This window comes from Alternaria ethzedia (assembly GCF_023757985.1).
Source record: "Alternaria ethzedia strain BMP 0044 chromosome Unknown scaffold_41, whole genome shotgun sequence".
NCBI lineage: Eukaryota > Fungi > Ascomycota > Dothideomycetes > Pleosporales > Pleosporaceae > Alternaria > Alternaria ethzedia.
The window spans coordinates 86,559-106,377 of NW_026056234.1; the positions used below are offsets into that span (position 1 = coordinate 86,559).

The window sequence follows — 19,819 nt, forward strand, 5'->3', positions numbered from 1 at the left end:
TGGGTTTTTATATCGGCTGGCTTGCTGTATACGTGCAGCGTGCAGCATCGCCATCATCTGACAGGACGATCGTGAGTTTCGCAAGAGTTGTATGATCAGCAAATGTGTTGAAAAAGGTCTGCTTCTACTTGCACTCGCACTGCCCAGGTTCCTTTACGGACATAGAAGCTCTTCCACAGTAGCAAATGCACATAGCTTAATTTCTAAGAGCATTACAGCACTGAGTTCTGCCAAGTCCGGGTTGCATCGCAGTTTCGCGAGGATTCATAACACGCGACTTGATTTGCACCGCTGCTGGCCATTGGTGGTTGCCCAGCGCTGGCTTCATGCATGTCATTCCTTATCGATAGCTTTTTCCAACGTCACCCCGCCTCGACGCGTCAAACATCAACGCCGAACCGCGACGACCGCCACAATGATCGCCATAGGACTGGAAGGAAGCGCCAACAAGATAGGCGTCGGTGTCATCTCCCACCCTGGTCCTAACAAGCCACCGATCATTCTCGCGAACCTGCGGCATACCTATGTTTCCCCGCCCGGCGAAGGCTTCTTGCCCAAGGACACCGCAATACATCACCGAGCATGGGTCGTGAGGCTAATCAAGCAGGCTGTCCGCCAAGCGGGAGTCAAAGTTGAAGACATCGATTGCATATGCTATACCAAGGGCCCAGGTATGGGTGCACCATTACAAAGCGTCGCGCTTGCAGCCAGGACGATTAGTTTACTGTGGGGGAAGCCCATGGTGGGCGTGAACCACTGCGTTGGCCGTAAGCGTCCCAGGAAATCTACATATCGGAATTCTAGCTAAGATCACGCAGACATCGAAATGGGTCGCTCAATAACCCGCGCCGATAACCCCGTGGTCCTATACGTATCTGGTGGCAACACACAAGTCATTGCTTACTCCGCCCAACGGTATCGCATCTTCGGAGAGACACTGGATATTGCTATAGGAAACTGCATCGATCGATTCGCCCGCACACTTATGATACCCAACGATCCATTTCCCGGATACAATGTTGAGCAATTGGCAAAGGATGGAAGAAACCTCGTCGATCTACCATATGGCGTCAAAGGCATGGATGCGAGCTTTTCGGGAATATTGGCTGCAGCCGATCTCCTCGCGCGCGGACTAGACGAGTCATTACCCGACGAGAAGAGATTAAAGACTGAAGATGGACAGCTGGTCACAAGAGCAGACATGTGCTTCTCACTACAGGAGACCATCTTCGCTATGCTTGTTGAGATCACCGAGCGAGCCATGGCACATGTTGGTTCACAACAAGTGCTAGTAGTAGGTGGCGTGGGCTCGAATATGCGTTTACAGCAAATGATGGGCATGATGGCAAGAGACAGGGGTGGCAATGTGTTCGCAACAGACGAGATGTTTTGCATTGACAACGGCATCATGATTGCTCATGCGGGTCTATTAGAGTACGGAACTGGAGTAAAGACAGAGCTGAACGACACGACATGTACGCAGCGGTTCAGAACTGACGAGGTGTTCGTGGGCTGGAGAACTGACTGAGGCGCGCTTTGCTCCGATTCGATACCCCGTCTTACATCGCCTTACCGTGTTCTTCATATATACATACGAATTCACTGGATATGATACGAGAGGCATTCGGGCACGGTCCACCATAGTGAAGGGAGTGCTCGTGGCCCCGTGCCTTTTTCGCAACCAAACGCTGCATGTGATCTCTTGGCGATGCTCTGCTCCAATACATCACTTACACTACGACTGCTGCGTTCTGCTCCCACCACCCAAGTGCTGGGCTCAACTCTTTGGCAAAGACCGGAGCCACCAGTGCACACCTCCGCCAACATGCTCGGGCTATCAAAGAGCTTTCTAAACCAGGAATCACAAACACAGCTGATTACCAGCAATATGCGCGCCACTCATTCATGCAGCTTGAGCGAGTGTAAGCCATTGGCTACCACTTCGCCTTCTTCACATTCTATTGCGACCAAGATTTTTATGCAAGCTCACCCTTTCCATCTTGTAAGTTTCAATCCGTCGGTTCGTGATCACCATACGTAACTCATACTGATTCACGTCAGGATGAACGAAGCTCGGTATCGCAAGCGTCCCGTCAACTACAGCAGCTTCAACAGAAGAACGAAGCACTCGCACGTGAATGCGCCGGACTTCAAGATTATGTCGTTCAGCTCGAGGGCCGGCCGACAACTCAGCAACACGATGATATTGCCGCAGCGCATGCGCTTGCTAAAGAGCACATCAACGTTCTGGTCGCGAAGGAAGATGCATTGGCTGCTACATGTAACCACAAGGAAGCCATCATCGCCGCACGAGACCGCGCGATCACCGAACTTCTACACGATCAGGAAGCCATCATTACCGCACGAGACTGTGAGATCACCGAACTTCTACATGAACAGAAGCGAGACAGGAGCGCTCTTGATACTTTACGTGGAAAGCGCCGAGCGGACCGTAAGGCCATAGACGATTGGTCTCGTAGGATTTCCGAACTGGAGGCGACACACAACGAGCAGTCAAGCACTATGGCTATCCTTCGCAAGGACAACAGTACTTTGCAAGCCAAAGTCCACGGCTTATCCGACTTCGTTACCAGAAAGGATGAGGAGCTAGCACGGCTGAAGCTAGCTCTCGACGCAGCCGCTGCCATGAACGGAAACCATAACGCCATACCCAAAGGCAGCGACGCAATTGCCTGCAATTGCAACGCCGACTTGGTGAAGCAAACCAGTACATATCGAAAGCTTTCCGACCATTTTGCGGAAAAAAGCAAACTCTGGGAAGATACCGAGGAGAATGTCAAGCGTGCAGCCCTCATCGCCCAAGCGGAGACTCGTAACAACCACGCGAACTGGGTGCAGATCTTGCAGGAGAAGGACGCCATCATCGCTGGTCTAGAGACTACACTAGACGCAGCAGTGGCCAAAGGGGACCTAGCCAAGCATGTCCAGCACGCCATCAAGACGCATCAAGCCTTGCGAAAGAAGAACGCAGCATTGATCAAAGACAACAAGGAATTAAAGACGGATGTGCAGAACCTGCTCGATGTCAACCAGTCGAATGCAGATCGACTGACCTCGTATTTGAGGAAGCTTGAGACGCTGCAGACCGAACGCACAGATGCGGTCGATAAAGTCTCCCACCTGAACGATGAACTGACGAAGTCCAATAAATACGTTTCAGATTTGCAGAAGGTCATCGCTGCTGCAGCTTCCAAGGCGAACCAGGGCGATGTCTCTAAAACCACAGACTGCGTTCCACGAGCCATTGTTAACGGCATCGTGGCAGAGGCCATAGCGGAGTATTACACGCAGGCAGAACAACTTCGCGCTGAGCTTCAGCAGGAACAAGAGACACGTCGACACATTCAAGCCAAATTGGACCAATGTGATAAGGACCTCTTCAGATACCAGACTGAGGAGCAGGATCGCTTAGCTAAGGTAGCTGGGCTTGAACGCAAAGTGCGGTCACTGGAAGCACAAGAGAAGCTCCTCGAAGGCCAAATCCAGAACTGTCATGCCTTGGTCAGCGCTACAAATACCACCAGTAGCCCATATGCTTTCGAAATGCATCGCCTGATCCTCACCCAGATTCATCCACTCCAAACAGAGAACAGGAAACTCATCGCCGAGAAGTACGAACTCCTGAAAGATGTCGATAGGTACAAGCGTGAGGCGCTAGATACGCGCGCCAAGTGCGAACGCAGGATCGACAACTACCGTGCATGGTACAAAGACTTCGAGATGCACTACTGGCACGTCGCAGTTGTCGAGCGTGATAGCCTGCACGAGGAACTTGCGTATTGGAAGAAGAAGTGTGGCAAGGAACATTTCTACTCCTCCACAGCTTCCAGTCGCTTAGTCCACGACAGGCGCTTGCTACAGTTTGCGCTACGAGAAGACCACGGCCTGACCAAGAGCATGCTGCCCAAGGAGTACTTCGATCCAGACTTCCTCAAGGGCTGCCACTCAGCAGTTGAGCTGGCTTTGCGTAAGCTCTGGCCGGACTTCTGGCAGTACTTGGAGGGACATGCTGCGTGGGTGCCACTTACCGTCCCTCTACTCACTGGCGAGGGTGAGATCGTCATGGATGAGGCTACTCGTGCGACGTCGAACGCGCGGCTTGCGGAGTTCAAGAAGGAACTTGAAGAGCTGGACGAAAAGCTCGAAGAGGCGCATCGCAAAATGTTCGACATTGACGATGGGTCGGACAGCGACGAGGAAGAGAAGACCGACGAGGAAGATGATTCCGACGGTAGCAAAGAACATATCGGCACGCCTTCCAATACCCCAGGCTCGCACGACACGGATGGTACGTCACCGCCTTCTAGCAAGCGCAGATCACATGAGCGAGGAGACCCGAACGATAGCACGAAGGCTGACGGCTGCCATCCTGATGATGCTCGAGATTCCAAAGCGATCGTAGACGAAAAGGCGCGGGAGTTTGATGAGCTACCTGCATTTGCAAAGACGATGCTTGCGCGCATCAGCGCCCACGAAGCCGAGAATGAGAAGCTTGCCGGTTATGTCGCTGACGAAGGCATCGATCAAGACGCTTTCCTCGCGCAATTTGGTCAGGGTATTACGGGTAAGCCATGTCACCGTATTGGTCAACCGAGCGGCGTCACTAACATATCAGCAGGTTCTGAAGACGGCAATCTACCTAACCCGACCGAATCTATTCAAGTCGCTGCGCACGTCGAACAAATAAGCATCGACCGCCTGGACGTGAAAGGTGATGATGGACGTACTCTTGAGCAACGAGTCGCTGAGAAATATGTGGAGGGTGGGCACAATACGTTTTCTGAAGAGGAGTATGATGGCTTTGATGATGGGATGAAGAAGAAGTATCGTGAGGCTATGGTAGAAGCCGTGGTCGAGGGCCTGGACTGAGGGATGAAGTCGGCGTTTATGGGTCCGTTGGAGCTCGGCATAGCTGCTACGACTTATAGTCATTAGGTGGCTTGTGAAAGATAGAAACTATAGTTATTGATAGCAAAGTGGGTTGTAGGACGGCTGAGGCTTACGATCGACACCTTTCATGAGGCACACAGACTAGCACGGCGGGCCGTACATTAGCATCACGCTAGATATCATGCTACAGCAATCTAGCCTCAAAAAGAGAAGGTCGCATGTGACGTTGCTGCACGCCTGAACCACCTCGGAGATATATAACTGCATGCAGCCACGATCAAGACTTCTGAATCCAACCCGACCTACCAAAATGAAGGCGTCGTCGTCAATGCTAGCGGTGCTCTTTGCCGCATTTGCAGCTTCAAGTCCAAACACCGCACCCGACTGCGGATGTGGGAAGCCACTCCCCAATGGTATCGAGCTTGACAAGTCCGTCAATCTGACATTGGAGAGTGAAAGCGGTGTTTCTCCTCGCAAATACCGTCTACACATCCCGCCCTCATACGAAAACAACAACCCCGTCCCACTCATCCTCTCCTTCCACGGCCGTGGCAAGAATGCGGAGTACCAAGAAGCTCTCAGTCAATTCTCAAATGCTAGCTATGGCTTCGAAGGCATCGTCGCGTATCCCGAAGGCGTACCGGTACCGCCTCCTCATTCCTAGATGCATGATAGAAGTATGCTAACACTTGTCCAGAACGCAAAAGGCACGCAGCAATACGAGGGCGACCCCGACTCCCCTCCCTCCATCTCCGATGTCAAATTCACGCTAGAACTCCTCGACCACCTCCAATCAACCTACTGCATCGACCCCACCCGCATCTACGCAACCGGGAAATCCAACGGCGGAGGCTTCACCGGCGGCGTGCTAGCTTGCGACGCCAAAGCGAGCTCGCGAATCGCCGCTTTTGCGCCTGTATCCGGCGCTTTCTACCTCGACGCAGACCAGCAGCCCTTACCTTGCAACCCCAGTCGCCAAGTTCCCATCATGGAGTTCCACGGCCTGGAGGACACAACAATACCATACGCCGGCGGCATCAACACCCGTGGCAACGCAAACTCAACTGACGTTCCTACGTGGGTGAGGGATTGGGTCGAGAGAGACGACCTTGACGTTGACGCGAATAAAACATCGTATCTCTGTGAAGGAGATGAAGGGAAGAAGGTTACGCGGTATAGCTGGGACGACGTGGTTGTGCACTACAAGTATGAGAATCTGGGCCATGATTGGCCGAGTTCGTTTGCGAATGGCGATACAGGGGATGACGAGGGCGTTTTGACGTGTGAGGCGGCGGAGGCGACGAGGATTATTTTGGAGTGGTTTGGGGGGTTGACGCTGTAGATGGAGCGTGTTGTTTGAAGGAAAGGTTAAACAGGTTTGCAGCCTGCTTTTAGATGATAGAATTTGAAGTAGTCGAATCAATCTCAACGTAGGCTCTAGGGTGTTTAGGCTTTTCTTTGCATGAGGTAGGAGGCTGCTGAGTGGCAGACGGTGGGGAGAAGTTCGGACGGCGCGTGGTAATTCTCCAGGCACCCGCAATCCACGGGTTTTGTGACTTGCCTGATTTGGACTGCCTGCCGAACAGCAAGGATAATAGCGACTGTAGAGCTGATAACGTTATTAGCTAACACTATTACTAAGAAACAGAATGCAGGCTATCTAACTAAGAGCGCGCTAAAATATAGTATGCTAAGGTATTTATACGTAGTTAATACGTACGCTAAAGTAGCGCTTTAGTAAATTAATTATAAATTATTTCTAAAATAATTTTACTTAAATAATAATAATATAACTCTACTAAACTTCTTTACTAAATTATACTACTAAACTACGCTATTTATAATAGTTTACTAAATTTAGAGTATTTTCTAAAAAAATATATAAACTATTTCTAGATTAATTTATAAATAATTTTAATAAATTTAGCTTACTTATAAGTAATTTCTTTAGCTTAACTAATACTTATTTAAGTACTTACTTTTTACTACTAATATATAAAGTAAGCTAATTATTTATATAAGTTAGCTATACTACTATATTAGAATTTAAAGTAGAATTTTTTATAGAGTATAAACTATTTCTAAATTATTTCTTAATTATTTTTAATATTTTTCTTAGTAAAAGTATACTAGTTACGCTATACTTAAAAACTACTTATACTAAGCTTACTAGCTAAGAATAGCGCTTACTAAGTAAGTTAGAAATTTTACTAATACTCTAATCTAAGCTAAAATAAGTAAGTTTATTTAAATTACTTCTTAATTAATTCTTAATTAATTTAACTTAAGTTTTTATATTTAGACTATAGCTACTTATAATACTATTACTAACTTTTCTACTATTTTCTTTACTAACTCTTTTACTTTTTCTACTAACTTAGTCTTTATATAGCTTTCTATCTAAATAGAATCTAATAATAAGTCTAAGTTAGATTATTTATTAAATAATTTAGACTATAAGTTAGATTAATTAGTAAATAATTTAGACTATAATAATTTTAAGAACTCTACTACTATACTAAATAATAAAAAAGAAAAGAAAAAGTAAAAAAACTAAAAATACTTTCTTTAAAATATTATCTAGGTTAATAATTTAGAAAAAGAATAAGTAAATTATTTCTTAAATATTTCTAAATTATTTCTAACTTTTATAGCTTAACTTTACTACTATAACTAATATAATTAAGTACTATTATAATAATTAAGCTAAAAATAAGCTTCTTTACTAGGTATATAATATTAATAGCCTAGATATAAACTTTATTTAAAGTAAGTTTTATTTAAATTATTTCTAGAATAATTTAGAATTATTTCTAATAAATTTAAATTATATCTTTTTCTAGAATAAAAAGAATAAGTATAAATCTTACTAGTTCTTCTTAAACTTTTCTTCTAAGCGTTTACTTACTCTCTCTAAAAGTAGTAGTTCTAGTATATAGTTAAGTACTATTTCTAAGTAAATTATTTCTAAAATAGTTTAAAATTAATTTAGTATAAAAAGATATATATTATAAATAAAATATATAAATATTTTATAACTCTCTCTCTACTATATACTTTATAAATAAGTACTATTATTATATTATTAATAAGAATAATATACTATATCTTACTTAGTAGAATATACTAAGTAAAATATAGTATATTATAAAGTATTTTTTATTTAAGTTTATAAACTTTACTTAGCTACTACTATTAAAAGGTTTAAGTAATAGTTAAAAACTTATAAGTATATTATACTTTATTAAAATCTATCTATAATTATACTATTTTATTAGTAAACTAATAATTCTATAGCTTATAATTAAGTTTTAAAAGAAAAAAGTCTAGTACTAGTATACTAAAGAATATAAAACTAAATATTTTAGTACTTTAAAAGTAAATAAGCTAAGACTTAAAGTTTTAGTACTATTATTTCTAAAGTAGTTAAAGCTTTTAAATCTTTTAGACTAGCTAAAAAGCTATTTTAATACTAAAGTACTTTATAATAGAATTTAAACTTAATTTTTAAAAAGAATATAAATAAGTTTTAAACTATTATAGTAATATATTCTAAAATTTTATAGTTAGAATATATATAATAAGAATTTAGTAGAAGTATACTATCTATACTTTTAAAATTTCTAAAATACTTAGAACTTTAAAAATATTTTAAAAATACTAATAGTAGTTTAGAGCTAATACTTAAAGCTATACTATTTAAATAGTATTTTTATAAGTTTCTAAAATAACTATAAGTAAATTAAAAATATCTTTTAGTACTATAAAATATACTTTATATATAGAAAGATAGACTAGTTAGAAGATAGCTTATAATTAGAGTTAGAAATAGTAGATATAGATATAATAGTTTAAGATCTAGAGCTCTATTAGCTTATATTAAACTAATATCTCTATAATATATATTTATTTCTAATAGCTTTTTCTAAAGCTTTCTACTATAATAACTTTATTACCTTTATATATCTTTATTATCTAAACTTTATAAAACTTTTATAATAGAATCTAAGAATTAAAGAGTTTAGCTAGATTTATATAAAAAAAAAAAAGAAAAGCTAATAGAAACTAGTACTATATAGTAATAGCTTATAGAGTAGCTTTTTTATAAGCTAGATCTTAATATTATTAGTTATTTAGTAGCTAGAAGTTTATATATTATTAAAGTTCTAAAAAAGTATATTCTTAATATACTAATAATTAAGTACTTTCTTAAAAGTAGAGATACTATCTATATCTACTTTACTATTATAGTATAGTAATTAGTTACTTAATTAGGTTATATAATTAAAAGAAAAGTAAGTACTCTAGTAGCTTATTAAGATAGAAAAAAGCTATTTTAAATAAAAATACTATTCTATTACTTATTACTACTTACTTTACTTTTAGATTCTACTAATTAGATATTAGATACCTTCTATCTCTATATTATATATTATTATACTATACTTTATATATACTTAGAATAGAAGTTTAGCTATATCTAAGTATAAATATAAAAAGCTATATTTAGTAGTAGTAGACTATACTAAAAAGTATTTTTAAAAAAGGTAATAAAAAGTAAAATTATAACTAAAAGATTTCTATATATTAGCTCTAGTATATAAATACTATTATATTAATAGTAGTAATAATAAAGTTCTATTAAACCTACTACTATATTATAGCGAATATAAAGTATTTTAAAAATATATTTATATTAAGATTACTATATAAAGTTACTAGACTACGTTTTATTACACTACTTTATATTAATATTCTACTATAATAGAAAAGTTCTATTAAAGCTAGTAAAGATATAACTATAAAATAGTTATTTTAATATAGTAGCTATTAGAAAATAGAAATACTATTATAGTTATAGTAAATAAAGAATAAATATACTAGTTCTATAAGTAGTATTTATATTAGACTATTACTATTACTTTATTATATATACTAGTATAGAAATATAAGTATAATATAGTTAAGTAATATAGTATATAATTATAATATAGGTATATTTTCTAAATATCTTATTTTATAGTATATAGTAATATATATTCTTTTAAAAGTTCTAGTAATTAAAACTAAGCTATAGAGTTTAAGGCTTCTAAGCTTTATAAACTTAAATTCTATAGAAAAAAAATAATAAAAAAGTATATATTCTATATACTCTTAGACTATTACTATATATTATTTTAGTATAAGGTAGACTTTACGCGTAAAGAGGTAGGCTAGTTAGAAAATAGCTTATATTTAGAGTTAAGAATAGTAGATATAGAATCTAAGAGAGAAAGAGTTTAGCTAGATCTATATAGAAAGAGAGAAAGAAAGCTAGTAGAAGCTAGTATAAGATAGTACTAGCTTATAGAAGTAAATATCTCTTTTAAAGAGTTTAGTAGCTTTAGTAGAGTTTAGTAGCTTTAGTAAAGTCTAGTAGTTTTAGAGATAGAGATATTTAAAGTTAAAGTAAGAAAATAGCTTTAAGTAAACTTCTAAGGTTTATAAAAGCTATATTCTTATACTTAGCTATTATAAAAGTTTTATATATATTAATACTATATCTAGAATTATAGAAATAAATAGAAAATAAATTATTATATTATAATCTTTCTTAAAAAGCTTTCTAAAGTAATAAAGTAAATTAAAATTTATTTTAATCTATACTAGTAAGTTATATATAGTACTTACTAAGAGTACTCTAAGAATATATTCTATATTATAAGCTCTAGTAAGATATACTAAGCTTTATTAAACTTTAGATCTTATACTTTCTTAGAAAAGAATACTACTTTAATTACTTATTACTATTTACTTTACTTTTATATTCTACTAGTTCTAGATTTAATACTTTATAATTTTACTTAGTATAAATATAATAAGTATTTACTTATATAAATCTTTTTCTATCTTATATTTTATATCTAAATTAGAATTAAAACTATAAGTAGAACTACTTTACTTATTATTAAAAGTTTAATACTATTACTATAAACTAGATATTAGTATATAAGTAGCTAGGTTTATATTTTTATTTAGTAATTCTAACTATTAGTTTATGTATAGTACTAGAGTAGACTTTAGTAAAGATTTTACTACTTTATATAGCTTAAAGTCTAGTTATAAGTAACTATAATATAACTATATTATAACTATATATCTAACTTAAACTAATACTTAATAGTATATTAGTTAAAACAACTCTAGATATTATTATATTCTAATTTAATAAAATATAATAAGTATATTTAGTAGAACTTTAATAAATAGAATAGCTAGTAAGATATTAGTATATATTAATTTTAAAATAGTTATAGATTAGTTACTTCTAGAGTTTACTAGAGTACTAGAAGGCTAGAGTGCTAAAGCGCTAGAGCGCTAAAGCGCTAGAGTACTAGAGTATCTATACACAGCCTATACGTACGCTAGATTAGTACTTTAGTAGATTAGTTAGAAATTATTTCTAGAATAATTTTTCTAAAATAATAATAATACTACTCTACTATACTATCTATACTACTAACTAAGCTACTAAATCTTACGCTATCTACTACGCTAAATTATAGCCTACTAAGTTATTAGTATACTTTATAGTAATATATAAAATATTCTAGAATTATTTATTAATTAATTTTAATAAATTTTAGCCTATATTTAAGTAGTTTCTATAGCTTAACTAGCTACTATTTAGTTACTTAGCCTTTACTATAAATATATAGAGTTAGCCTATTATCTATATAGATTAGCTATACTATATAATTAATATTAGTAGTAGCCTTTATAGTATATAAATTATTTCTTAATTATTTTCTAAATAATTCTAACTATTCTTTTAGAGAAAGTTTACTAGCTATATCTTTCTTAGAAACTATTTAGTTACTACTTATAGATTAATTATAGCTATAGCTAAGTAAGTTAGTATACTCTCTAACTAGCTAATTTAGCTTAAACTAGGTAAGTTTAAATTATTTTTTAATTATTTCTAAATTAATTCTACTTAGTTTTCTATATAAGTATTATAGCTAACTATAATATAATTACTAACTTCTTTCTTTCTATTACTAAAGAGAATTTAGATTAATTCTTAAATAATTTAGATAAAAAAGAAAAAGAAAAAAAAGAAGATAAGAAAGAAAAAGAAGAGTAGAAATAAAAAGATAAGAGTACTATCTCTAGCTAAGAAAAAAAAAAAAGAAGAATAATAGCTCTTTTTAGAATACTATTTAGCTTAATAAAGATTAAACTTAAGTAAATTATTTCTTAAACGTTTCTAGATTATTTCTAACTAATATAGCTTAATTATAACTTTATAATAGATTATATCTAGAACTATTTCTCTAACCTAGATAATAAATTTAATCTCTCTTACTAAGAGTATAATATAGAAGACCTTAATACTAAAAACTTAGAAAGTAAGCTTTATTTAAATTATTCTTTAAACGTTTCTTAATTAATTCTAATAAAATTTAGACTATACTTTTTTCTAAAATAAGTTTACTATATATACTTTTTAGTAGTTCTTCTATAACCTTTCTAGAGAGACTTCTAAGTCTAAGAGCCTAGCTACTTCTTCTAAGTCTAATAGTAATAAGAATTAAAACTATAGTAGAATTATTTATAAAATAATTAAGAAATAATTTAAGAATAAATAGATATATAAAATAAATTTAATAAAACTATAACTTTAATTATATTTTTTATAAGTTTTAAAAAGTAAAGATATTATAATACTATTAATAAAGGTAATAAGCTATATTTTAGTAAGTAAAATATATATTAATTAAAGTTTAAATAGTAAAAAGAAGCTTATATTTAAATTTTCTACTTTAGTAGAATTTATATAGCAAAGGCTTATTATTTTTAAGTAGTAAGTAGTAAACTAATTAGAAATTAATTTTACTCTTTTTCTATTTTTTTTACTTATTTAAAGATATAAAGCGTAGTACTTCTAATAAGAGTTTAGTAAAGAGAGTAGCTAGTTAAGTAGTAGATTAAATTAGCTCTAGATTAATTAGAGAATAATTCTAAAGTTTATTTTAGATCTACTTCTTAGTAATAGTATCTTCTTCTACTACTCTAGAGTTATTATAGCGCTTTATTACCTCTTAAAAAAAGTAATAAGTAGTATAGTATATTTATAAAAGTATTACGCTAGTAGAATTTAGTATAATAAAGTACTAGAGGTAGATTTTATAAATATATTTAATAAGATTTAATCTTTTCTTATAGCGCTACTAGAATTAGTTTAGAATTAATTTATAAAAAGTTCTAGATAACTATTAGACTTACACTATAAAGACTTAAGAAGCTTTTATTATACTTTATATAATAAAAGAGTTTTCTATAAAAGATAATATATTTTTTTTTAAAGTTTTTAAAGTTAAACTCTATAAAGCTATATAAAAGTATAGTAAAAGTAGTATATTAAGTATATATAGACTAAAATAGTTAGTAATTAATTTAAAATTAGTTAGACTAAGATAAATCTTATTAGAAAGAACTCTATATACTATATTTAGTGTAGAAAAAATAAAATTAGAGAGTAAAATAAGTTTTAGTAAATTTTATCTAGTACTAAAAACTCTTTAATTATACTAACTATTCTAAGACTAGTCTAGTTACTTCTTAACTAGTTCTAAATTAATTTACGCTAGAGGTAAACTTATAGCTTTCTTTCTTAAAGCTTTAACTTAGCCTTCTTAGTTTAGATTTAAAGTAATTTTTTTTTTATTAAAGTTTTACTCTTTTACACTTTTTTTTAAGCTTATACTTCTTTTATTTTAAGTTTATATCTAAATTAGAGTATTTTCTACTTAGATTAGTTTTAAATTAATCTAGAAATAGTTATACTTATAAAGCTAGTAATAAATTAGCTCTAAGAGAAAATAAAGCTAAAAGTAATAACTAGAATATCTATATATATAAGCGCTGCGCTACTAGCTAAAAGCTTAGACACTAGTAAGATTACTATCTTAATAGTCTAGGTAATTTAAGTAATTTAAGAATATTATCTTTTTTTTTATTTTCTTTCTTTTATTTTTTACACTTTAAATAGTTTAGAATTAATCTATATATAGATAACTAAATACTTACTCTTTTTTTACTTTATATTATTATAAAAGTAGCTACTTAGACTTAAATTTTACCTTAATTTATACTTAATACTATACTTTTTATAAATTTTATATTTTTATATATTCTATAAGTCTATCTATATAGTACTATATAAAATTAGTTAAGAAATAATTTAGAACTAATTTAATATATAGTCTAATACTAACTAGAAGCTTATATCTTAGGCTAGTATAATAGCTCTTTATATATACTTATTCTATAGTATTTATATAAAATTCTAGTATATCTTAAGTAGCTTTAGATATACTACTATAGTGTATATTTAATCTTATAGTAATAATAGAGTTTTTTTTATTTTTTACTTATTCTTTAGCTATAAATATTAGAGTATTTTCTAGAAATAGTTTAGAAACGTTCTAGAATTAATTTAGACTACTTACTAATAAGTAGATTATATAACTTAAAATACTTAGTCTAGCTTACTATAGTAAGTAGCGCCTTTATTTTACTCTATAAAGAATCTTTAATATATAGTATACTAAAATAAGCTTTATTAATAGTATAAAGAAAGTAAATAATATAAAATCTTATATAGTAGCTAAGATAGTACTTCTAGTCTCTATTAAGCTAGTTAAGGCTAGTAAAGTACTTTTTAAATTTTAAGCTAAAATAAGCATAGATTAATTAGAAATTAATTTAACTTACTAGCTATCTATTTAGTATTTATATTAATAGTAATACTATAGAAACTATATACGTAAAGATAGTACTATTATACTAGCTAATCTAAACGCTTTTTAAAAGTCTAAAAAAAAGTAGTAAATACTTTTTAGTATATCTTAGAGAACTTAGTATTAGTAGTAAAGCGCCTAAATATAATAACTATATAGATTAGTTATAAATTAATTTAGAAGTAATTTATATACTTTTTTTATAGCTTTTTAGTATAGTAGTAAAAAGAATTTCTCTCTAACTATTATAGTAGCGCTTAAAAGATATATCTACTTAAAAAGTTTTTTATCTTATAAGTAGTTTAGCTTACTTATTCTATACTTAGATAATAATATAGCCTCTACTAGCTAGTAAGATTTAGTAGATATATATCTATATAGATTAATTTAAAAATATTTAGAAAATAATTTAAATAGTGCTTATAGTAGTAAAGTTAGAATAATTTACTCTTTTCTTAAAAAGAACTCTCTCTAAACTAGTACTTAGAGAAAATATAATTAATTTTTAAGTAGTAGCTATTTTTATAAAATAGTTTTTATTTATCTAAGTAGTATAGAGTTTCTTAATTAATAAAACTTTATACTACTTTAAGTAAAAGATAAACTAGTTAGACTATAAAAAGATAGCTAGAATAGTTTAGAAATAATTTAGAATTAATATTTATAAAATAGCTTATATTTTATAGTATTTAGTATTAATATTAATTAGAATATATAAACTATATTCTTAACTAATTTTATATCTAGCTACTAAAATAAAAAAAGTATATACTAGTATATACTAGTTAAAACTACTATAAAGTATAGAATCTACTTAAAATATAAAGAGATAATAATATTAATTACTATATTATAGTTTTATAAAATAAGTTTACTTTAACTCTAAATATAGTTAGTACCTAAAATAGTTTAGAATTAATCTAGAAATATTCTTTAAGAACTTACTATAGTCTTTTAAATATAAGATCTAAAGCTTAACTATATTATAGTTTTTATAAAAGCTCTTTACTTTACTATTTAAAAGAGCTTATAAATAAGTAATATTAATTTTTAGTAGTACTCTTTAGATATAGTACTTTATATTACTTAAAGCGTAATTACTATAAGTAATAAACTAAGAGATAAGCTCTATTACTTACTAAAATTAGTTAGAAATTATTCTAGAAATAGTTTAACTATATATACTATTAATTCTATTTAAAATAACTCTAAACTATAAAAACTCTTTTTATTAGTATAAATACTATCTTTAAACTAACGCTAAAGCTTATTAAAGTAGCTTTTAGTCTTTTTTTTTTTTTTATTCTACTTAATTTAGTTTATAAATATCTTTATCTACCTAAGTATTTTATATAAGCTTTTATCTACTTATAAGTAAGTAAAATTCTATAATTAATTTTAAATATATTTATATATCTTAATACTAAAGTACTTAAAAACTTATTTTAAAGTAGTTAAATTTAAGAAAGAGCTAAAAGTTTTCTTCTTTTCTACTTTACTAGCTTTATAGTATTAAAACTACTTATACTAGATTAGTTTTAAATTAATCTAGAAATAGTTTATATAAGCTACTTATACTTTTAGTATTTTATAATACTTTCTTAACTAAAAAATATTACTTATTTACTTTTAAAACTTAAATAATATAAATATAGTTTTTAAAGTTTATACTAAAGTATTAAAGTAGATATATAGTATACTTAATAACTTTAGTCTTTAAAAGAAGTACGCTACTATTTTTAAAAGTAAGTTAAACTATACTTTAGTTTAAATAAGTTTAAAATTATTCTAGAATTAATTTAACTATATACTTTAACTTAGTCTTTAATACTACTATTATTACTCTTACTAAAGCTAGATAAATATAAATTAAATTTTTTATAAATATCTAAGTCTAATATATTAAAGTTAAGAAATTTAAGCTTAGTATTAAATATAAGTAAAGAAAGCTTTATATTATAATATAAGTATAATTTAGTCTAAATTAATTTAAAATAAATTTAAAAATTATTTAAATTAAAATTTTATTACTAAGTACGCTAATTTTCTTAAGTAGTATAACACTAGTATACTATATTTTAAAAATTACCTATTTACGTTAGCGCATGCTATGTCTTAGCGCGCTCTTAGTTAGATAGACTGTATGCACACTAAGGAACATCGCGTCTCTATCTCGTCTTATCTCATCTCCTATACACATCCTCCTTCCTGCGCATTCCTTAATTAAATTTTCGGTCTAAAACTAGACTCAGCCTGTGATGCAAAGTCTACGATGCGGCACTTTCGCAGCTGGATGTCCTGGCTGATGTCTATGATGTTGTCGCGACCGCGTCACGATAGTTTTTGCACCGCGTTATTGACTGATAGCGCGTCGCGATCGATGCACAGACGAAGCCTCTTATGAACTGATGTTCAGTTCATTACGCGGCTCCTCTTGTAGGTACTGAGGATGCATGGGAGCGGTGGGCTCGAATTGCCCCCTCCGCAGGCAGCTGCCTCACACGTGCAGCGCGATATGAGAGGTAAACATGCGGCGAATGGCCCATCTTTTTCTTGCAACTGTCTTTTAATCACTCCAATGATTCTGTCGAACCATGGTCCTCTGAGGTCGAGATTTTCAGCTCTTTCAAATTTGCATGTTGGGTGCCTACGCGTACCTTCCAATCTTCTGCGCCGTTCCAGTGTTTACTTCCCCGACTACTCTCACAGCGGACTTCCACCTGCGCTCGCTTGATGCAACACCAACCAGTCTGATCTCAACGGCGACGACTTACCCTCATTCGCTTCTACGCCAACCTTTACGCCGCTTCAATCGAAAGCCACGCTCCCAGCAGTCGCCATGGCCTACCACTCAGCCTACCGCGGCATTTCGACCGGTGCCAACGGGGAGTTTGACCACTTCGTGCGGACAATCGACCCATCACATTTGGAAGGCGGGTATTGGAGGTTCCAGACTATCGACGATGACCGGCGCGCCATGGCCCGCGGCTTCACAACACCTGAGGATGTTCTCCAAGCTGCCGACTCCAGCGATGACAGGTTCGACGAGATCATACTAAGATGGGTGAGGGGCGCAAACGATGCAAGCTTCAAGATGGCGATGTCGGGTACAGCACATGAGCATCTCCAAACCATCTACGAACTGCGCTCGATGCTTCATCTGCCTATGTCGTCCCGGGGGCAAGTACCGCTTTACCCCATCAGCACCAACCCACGACTCAAGCAGTACTGGGAAGCGAAATACAGAGCCCAACGACCTACTCCGATCGATCCCGCGATTCAGCTACCAGACCGGCCCATCTCATCTCCAGTGACACCAGGGCCCGTACACTCGACTTCATCGCAAGCTCAGCACGCAGAACCAGCGGCACCGAAGTCCCCCGTTGGCAGAGTCACCAGGGCACGCAGCGCGAAGCTATCACAAGCAGCGCGACCGAAGCCTGCAGCCAAGACCAAGTCCGCCAAACAAAGACCCAGTGCTTCTACAGCGCCTACAGGCCAGTCTTCGTCCACGTCTCCATCGTTAGAGAAGACCAAGGTTTCACTTCCTCCTGCCAAAGCGACAAATCAAGGGCAGATCCCTTCCCAAAGCTTCGCAACACAGCCGTTGACGTTTGCACAACCTGGTCCGTCCGCCAGCGGGAATGTGCCTACGATACCGCGAGCCGCGTTACAATGGGGATTACAGCCGTCACCGAGACAGGCAACATCAAATCCGAGCAATGGAGTCTCGCAACATAACTGGGTTCACCCGTCCGCTCGCGTACCCGCTGTACCATACCCTCCTTACGCAGCTCCCCCGCAACAGCAAGTCCAGTCCAATAGTGCTGCAGGCCCTTTGCCGAAGAATACCACCTCGATATCAGGAGCCTCCAATCCTTCGAACATCCCAGTCCGATCTCCGACGGACGGAAGACAAGACAAACGTTTCGATGATACATATAATGGGCACAGGATACCGAAGCAGAGAGACGATATTCAAGCGGATGGTCGTAATACAGGGTCCTCCGCCAACACAGGACACGGGCAAGTTGCAGCTCCAACAACGCCATTTGCTTTCGACGATGATGATAGTATCGCCGGTGTATCAACAAATCCGCACGCGCCCCACAATGCCACCCCAAAGACCCCCTCAAATGCACCGCATCGGGTGTCATTCGATAGCCGGTCTAGCCCGATACCGTTGCCAACAAGCTCCCCAGCGCATTATACCGAAGGTGCAAGGATGGAAGAGCCAGTCGCGGCCGCTGGAGCGTGCAACACGACAAACAACGGGCAGACTTATGCCTCTCGGGCGAAACAACAGCAGTCAATCAGTGACCTCCGGTCGCCCAGCATATCAGACTCACGCCCATCGGGTACCAAAGCTGCAGGCGTAACGGAGAGGCCTGTAGAGACCATCCCCGAGCCGTGGGGCAGCTACATGAAAGGCCTTGAACAGCTTCCATGTGTAGATTGCGGAGAAGATGAAGGACATTTGCTGGACTGCAACCTTGGTAGTAAGTCCCATAACAGCAGCTCTCCAATGCGTCACTAACAGTGCCTAGACATAATACCAATGCAGAACCTCACCGTCCTCGACTATCGCACCCTTGCTGACGCTGTCGAGCAGTTCGATCCTGGCCCATGGACAACCCACTTCGTCCCTCCTGAACCCGAGCCTGAAGATGTAGCGACACAAATGAGAGGCATGGCTGCGGTCATACGGAATGAGGATAGCTACCAACAAGATGCCGAGCTTCACGGACTACCTGATGACCTCATGATGATGTTGTGGGCTTTCAAGACTTCGGACAATGTTCAGGTTATCAATGAGTATGTGGACAGCTGCTGACGACTACAATGTGGTGCTGACCTTTGCTCTAGGGATGATTGGGATTCCGGCATCGGCGAGTTCGAGATGTGGTGATGGAACCGTATTGTTATGCTCGCATGGATACAAATCCAGATTAGTGATCACGGAGCAGTAATTTTGAGGCGAATTGGTTGTCCTGGACTGTATGCGATGTCGCAGGAGGGGGACGTGTTGTCGTGAGCAGTGTCTCCGTGGCTTGCGCCTCTGTTACTAAAAAGCGCCATGAAAGTAGAAACTGGAAAAGTTACAATTACTCTGTACTTTCTTT

At 35.0% G+C, this 19,819-nt stretch overlaps 3 protein-coding genes across 3 annotated transcripts; all 3 read left to right on the forward strand.

Moving 5' to 3' along the window:
- Nucleotides 1–415: 415 nt before the first annotated feature.
- J4E87_009972 (uncharacterized protein) lies at nucleotides 416–4,890 on the forward strand (the record flags this gene model as incomplete). Its single annotated transcript, XM_049381546.1, has 4 exons — nucleotides 416–767; nucleotides 819–1,507; nucleotides 2,062–4,585; nucleotides 4,640–4,890. The coding sequence occupies 4 exons, from the start codon at nucleotides 416–418 to the stop codon at nucleotides 4,888–4,890; spliced, it is 3,816 nt and encodes a 1,271-aa protein (XP_049228694.1).
- Nucleotides 4,891–5,221: 331 nt separating this feature from the next.
- J4E87_009973 (uncharacterized protein) lies at nucleotides 5,222–6,253 on the forward strand (the record flags this gene model as incomplete). Its single annotated transcript, XM_049381547.1, has 2 exons — nucleotides 5,222–5,554; nucleotides 5,609–6,253. 2 exons carry the CDS (start codon nucleotides 5,222–5,224, stop codon nucleotides 6,251–6,253), a joined length of 978 nt encoding a protein of 325 aa, XP_049228695.1.
- Nucleotides 6,254–17,535: 11,282 nt separating this feature from the next.
- Nucleotides 17,536–19,605, forward strand: J4E87_009974 (uncharacterized protein; the record flags this gene model as incomplete). Its single annotated transcript, XM_049381548.1, has 3 exons — nucleotides 17,536–19,195; nucleotides 19,244–19,511; nucleotides 19,563–19,605. The coding sequence occupies 3 exons, from the start codon at nucleotides 17,536–17,538 to the stop codon at nucleotides 19,603–19,605; spliced, it is 1,971 nt and encodes a 656-aa protein (XP_049228696.1).
- Between the last annotated feature and the right edge of the window lie 214 nt (nucleotides 19,606–19,819).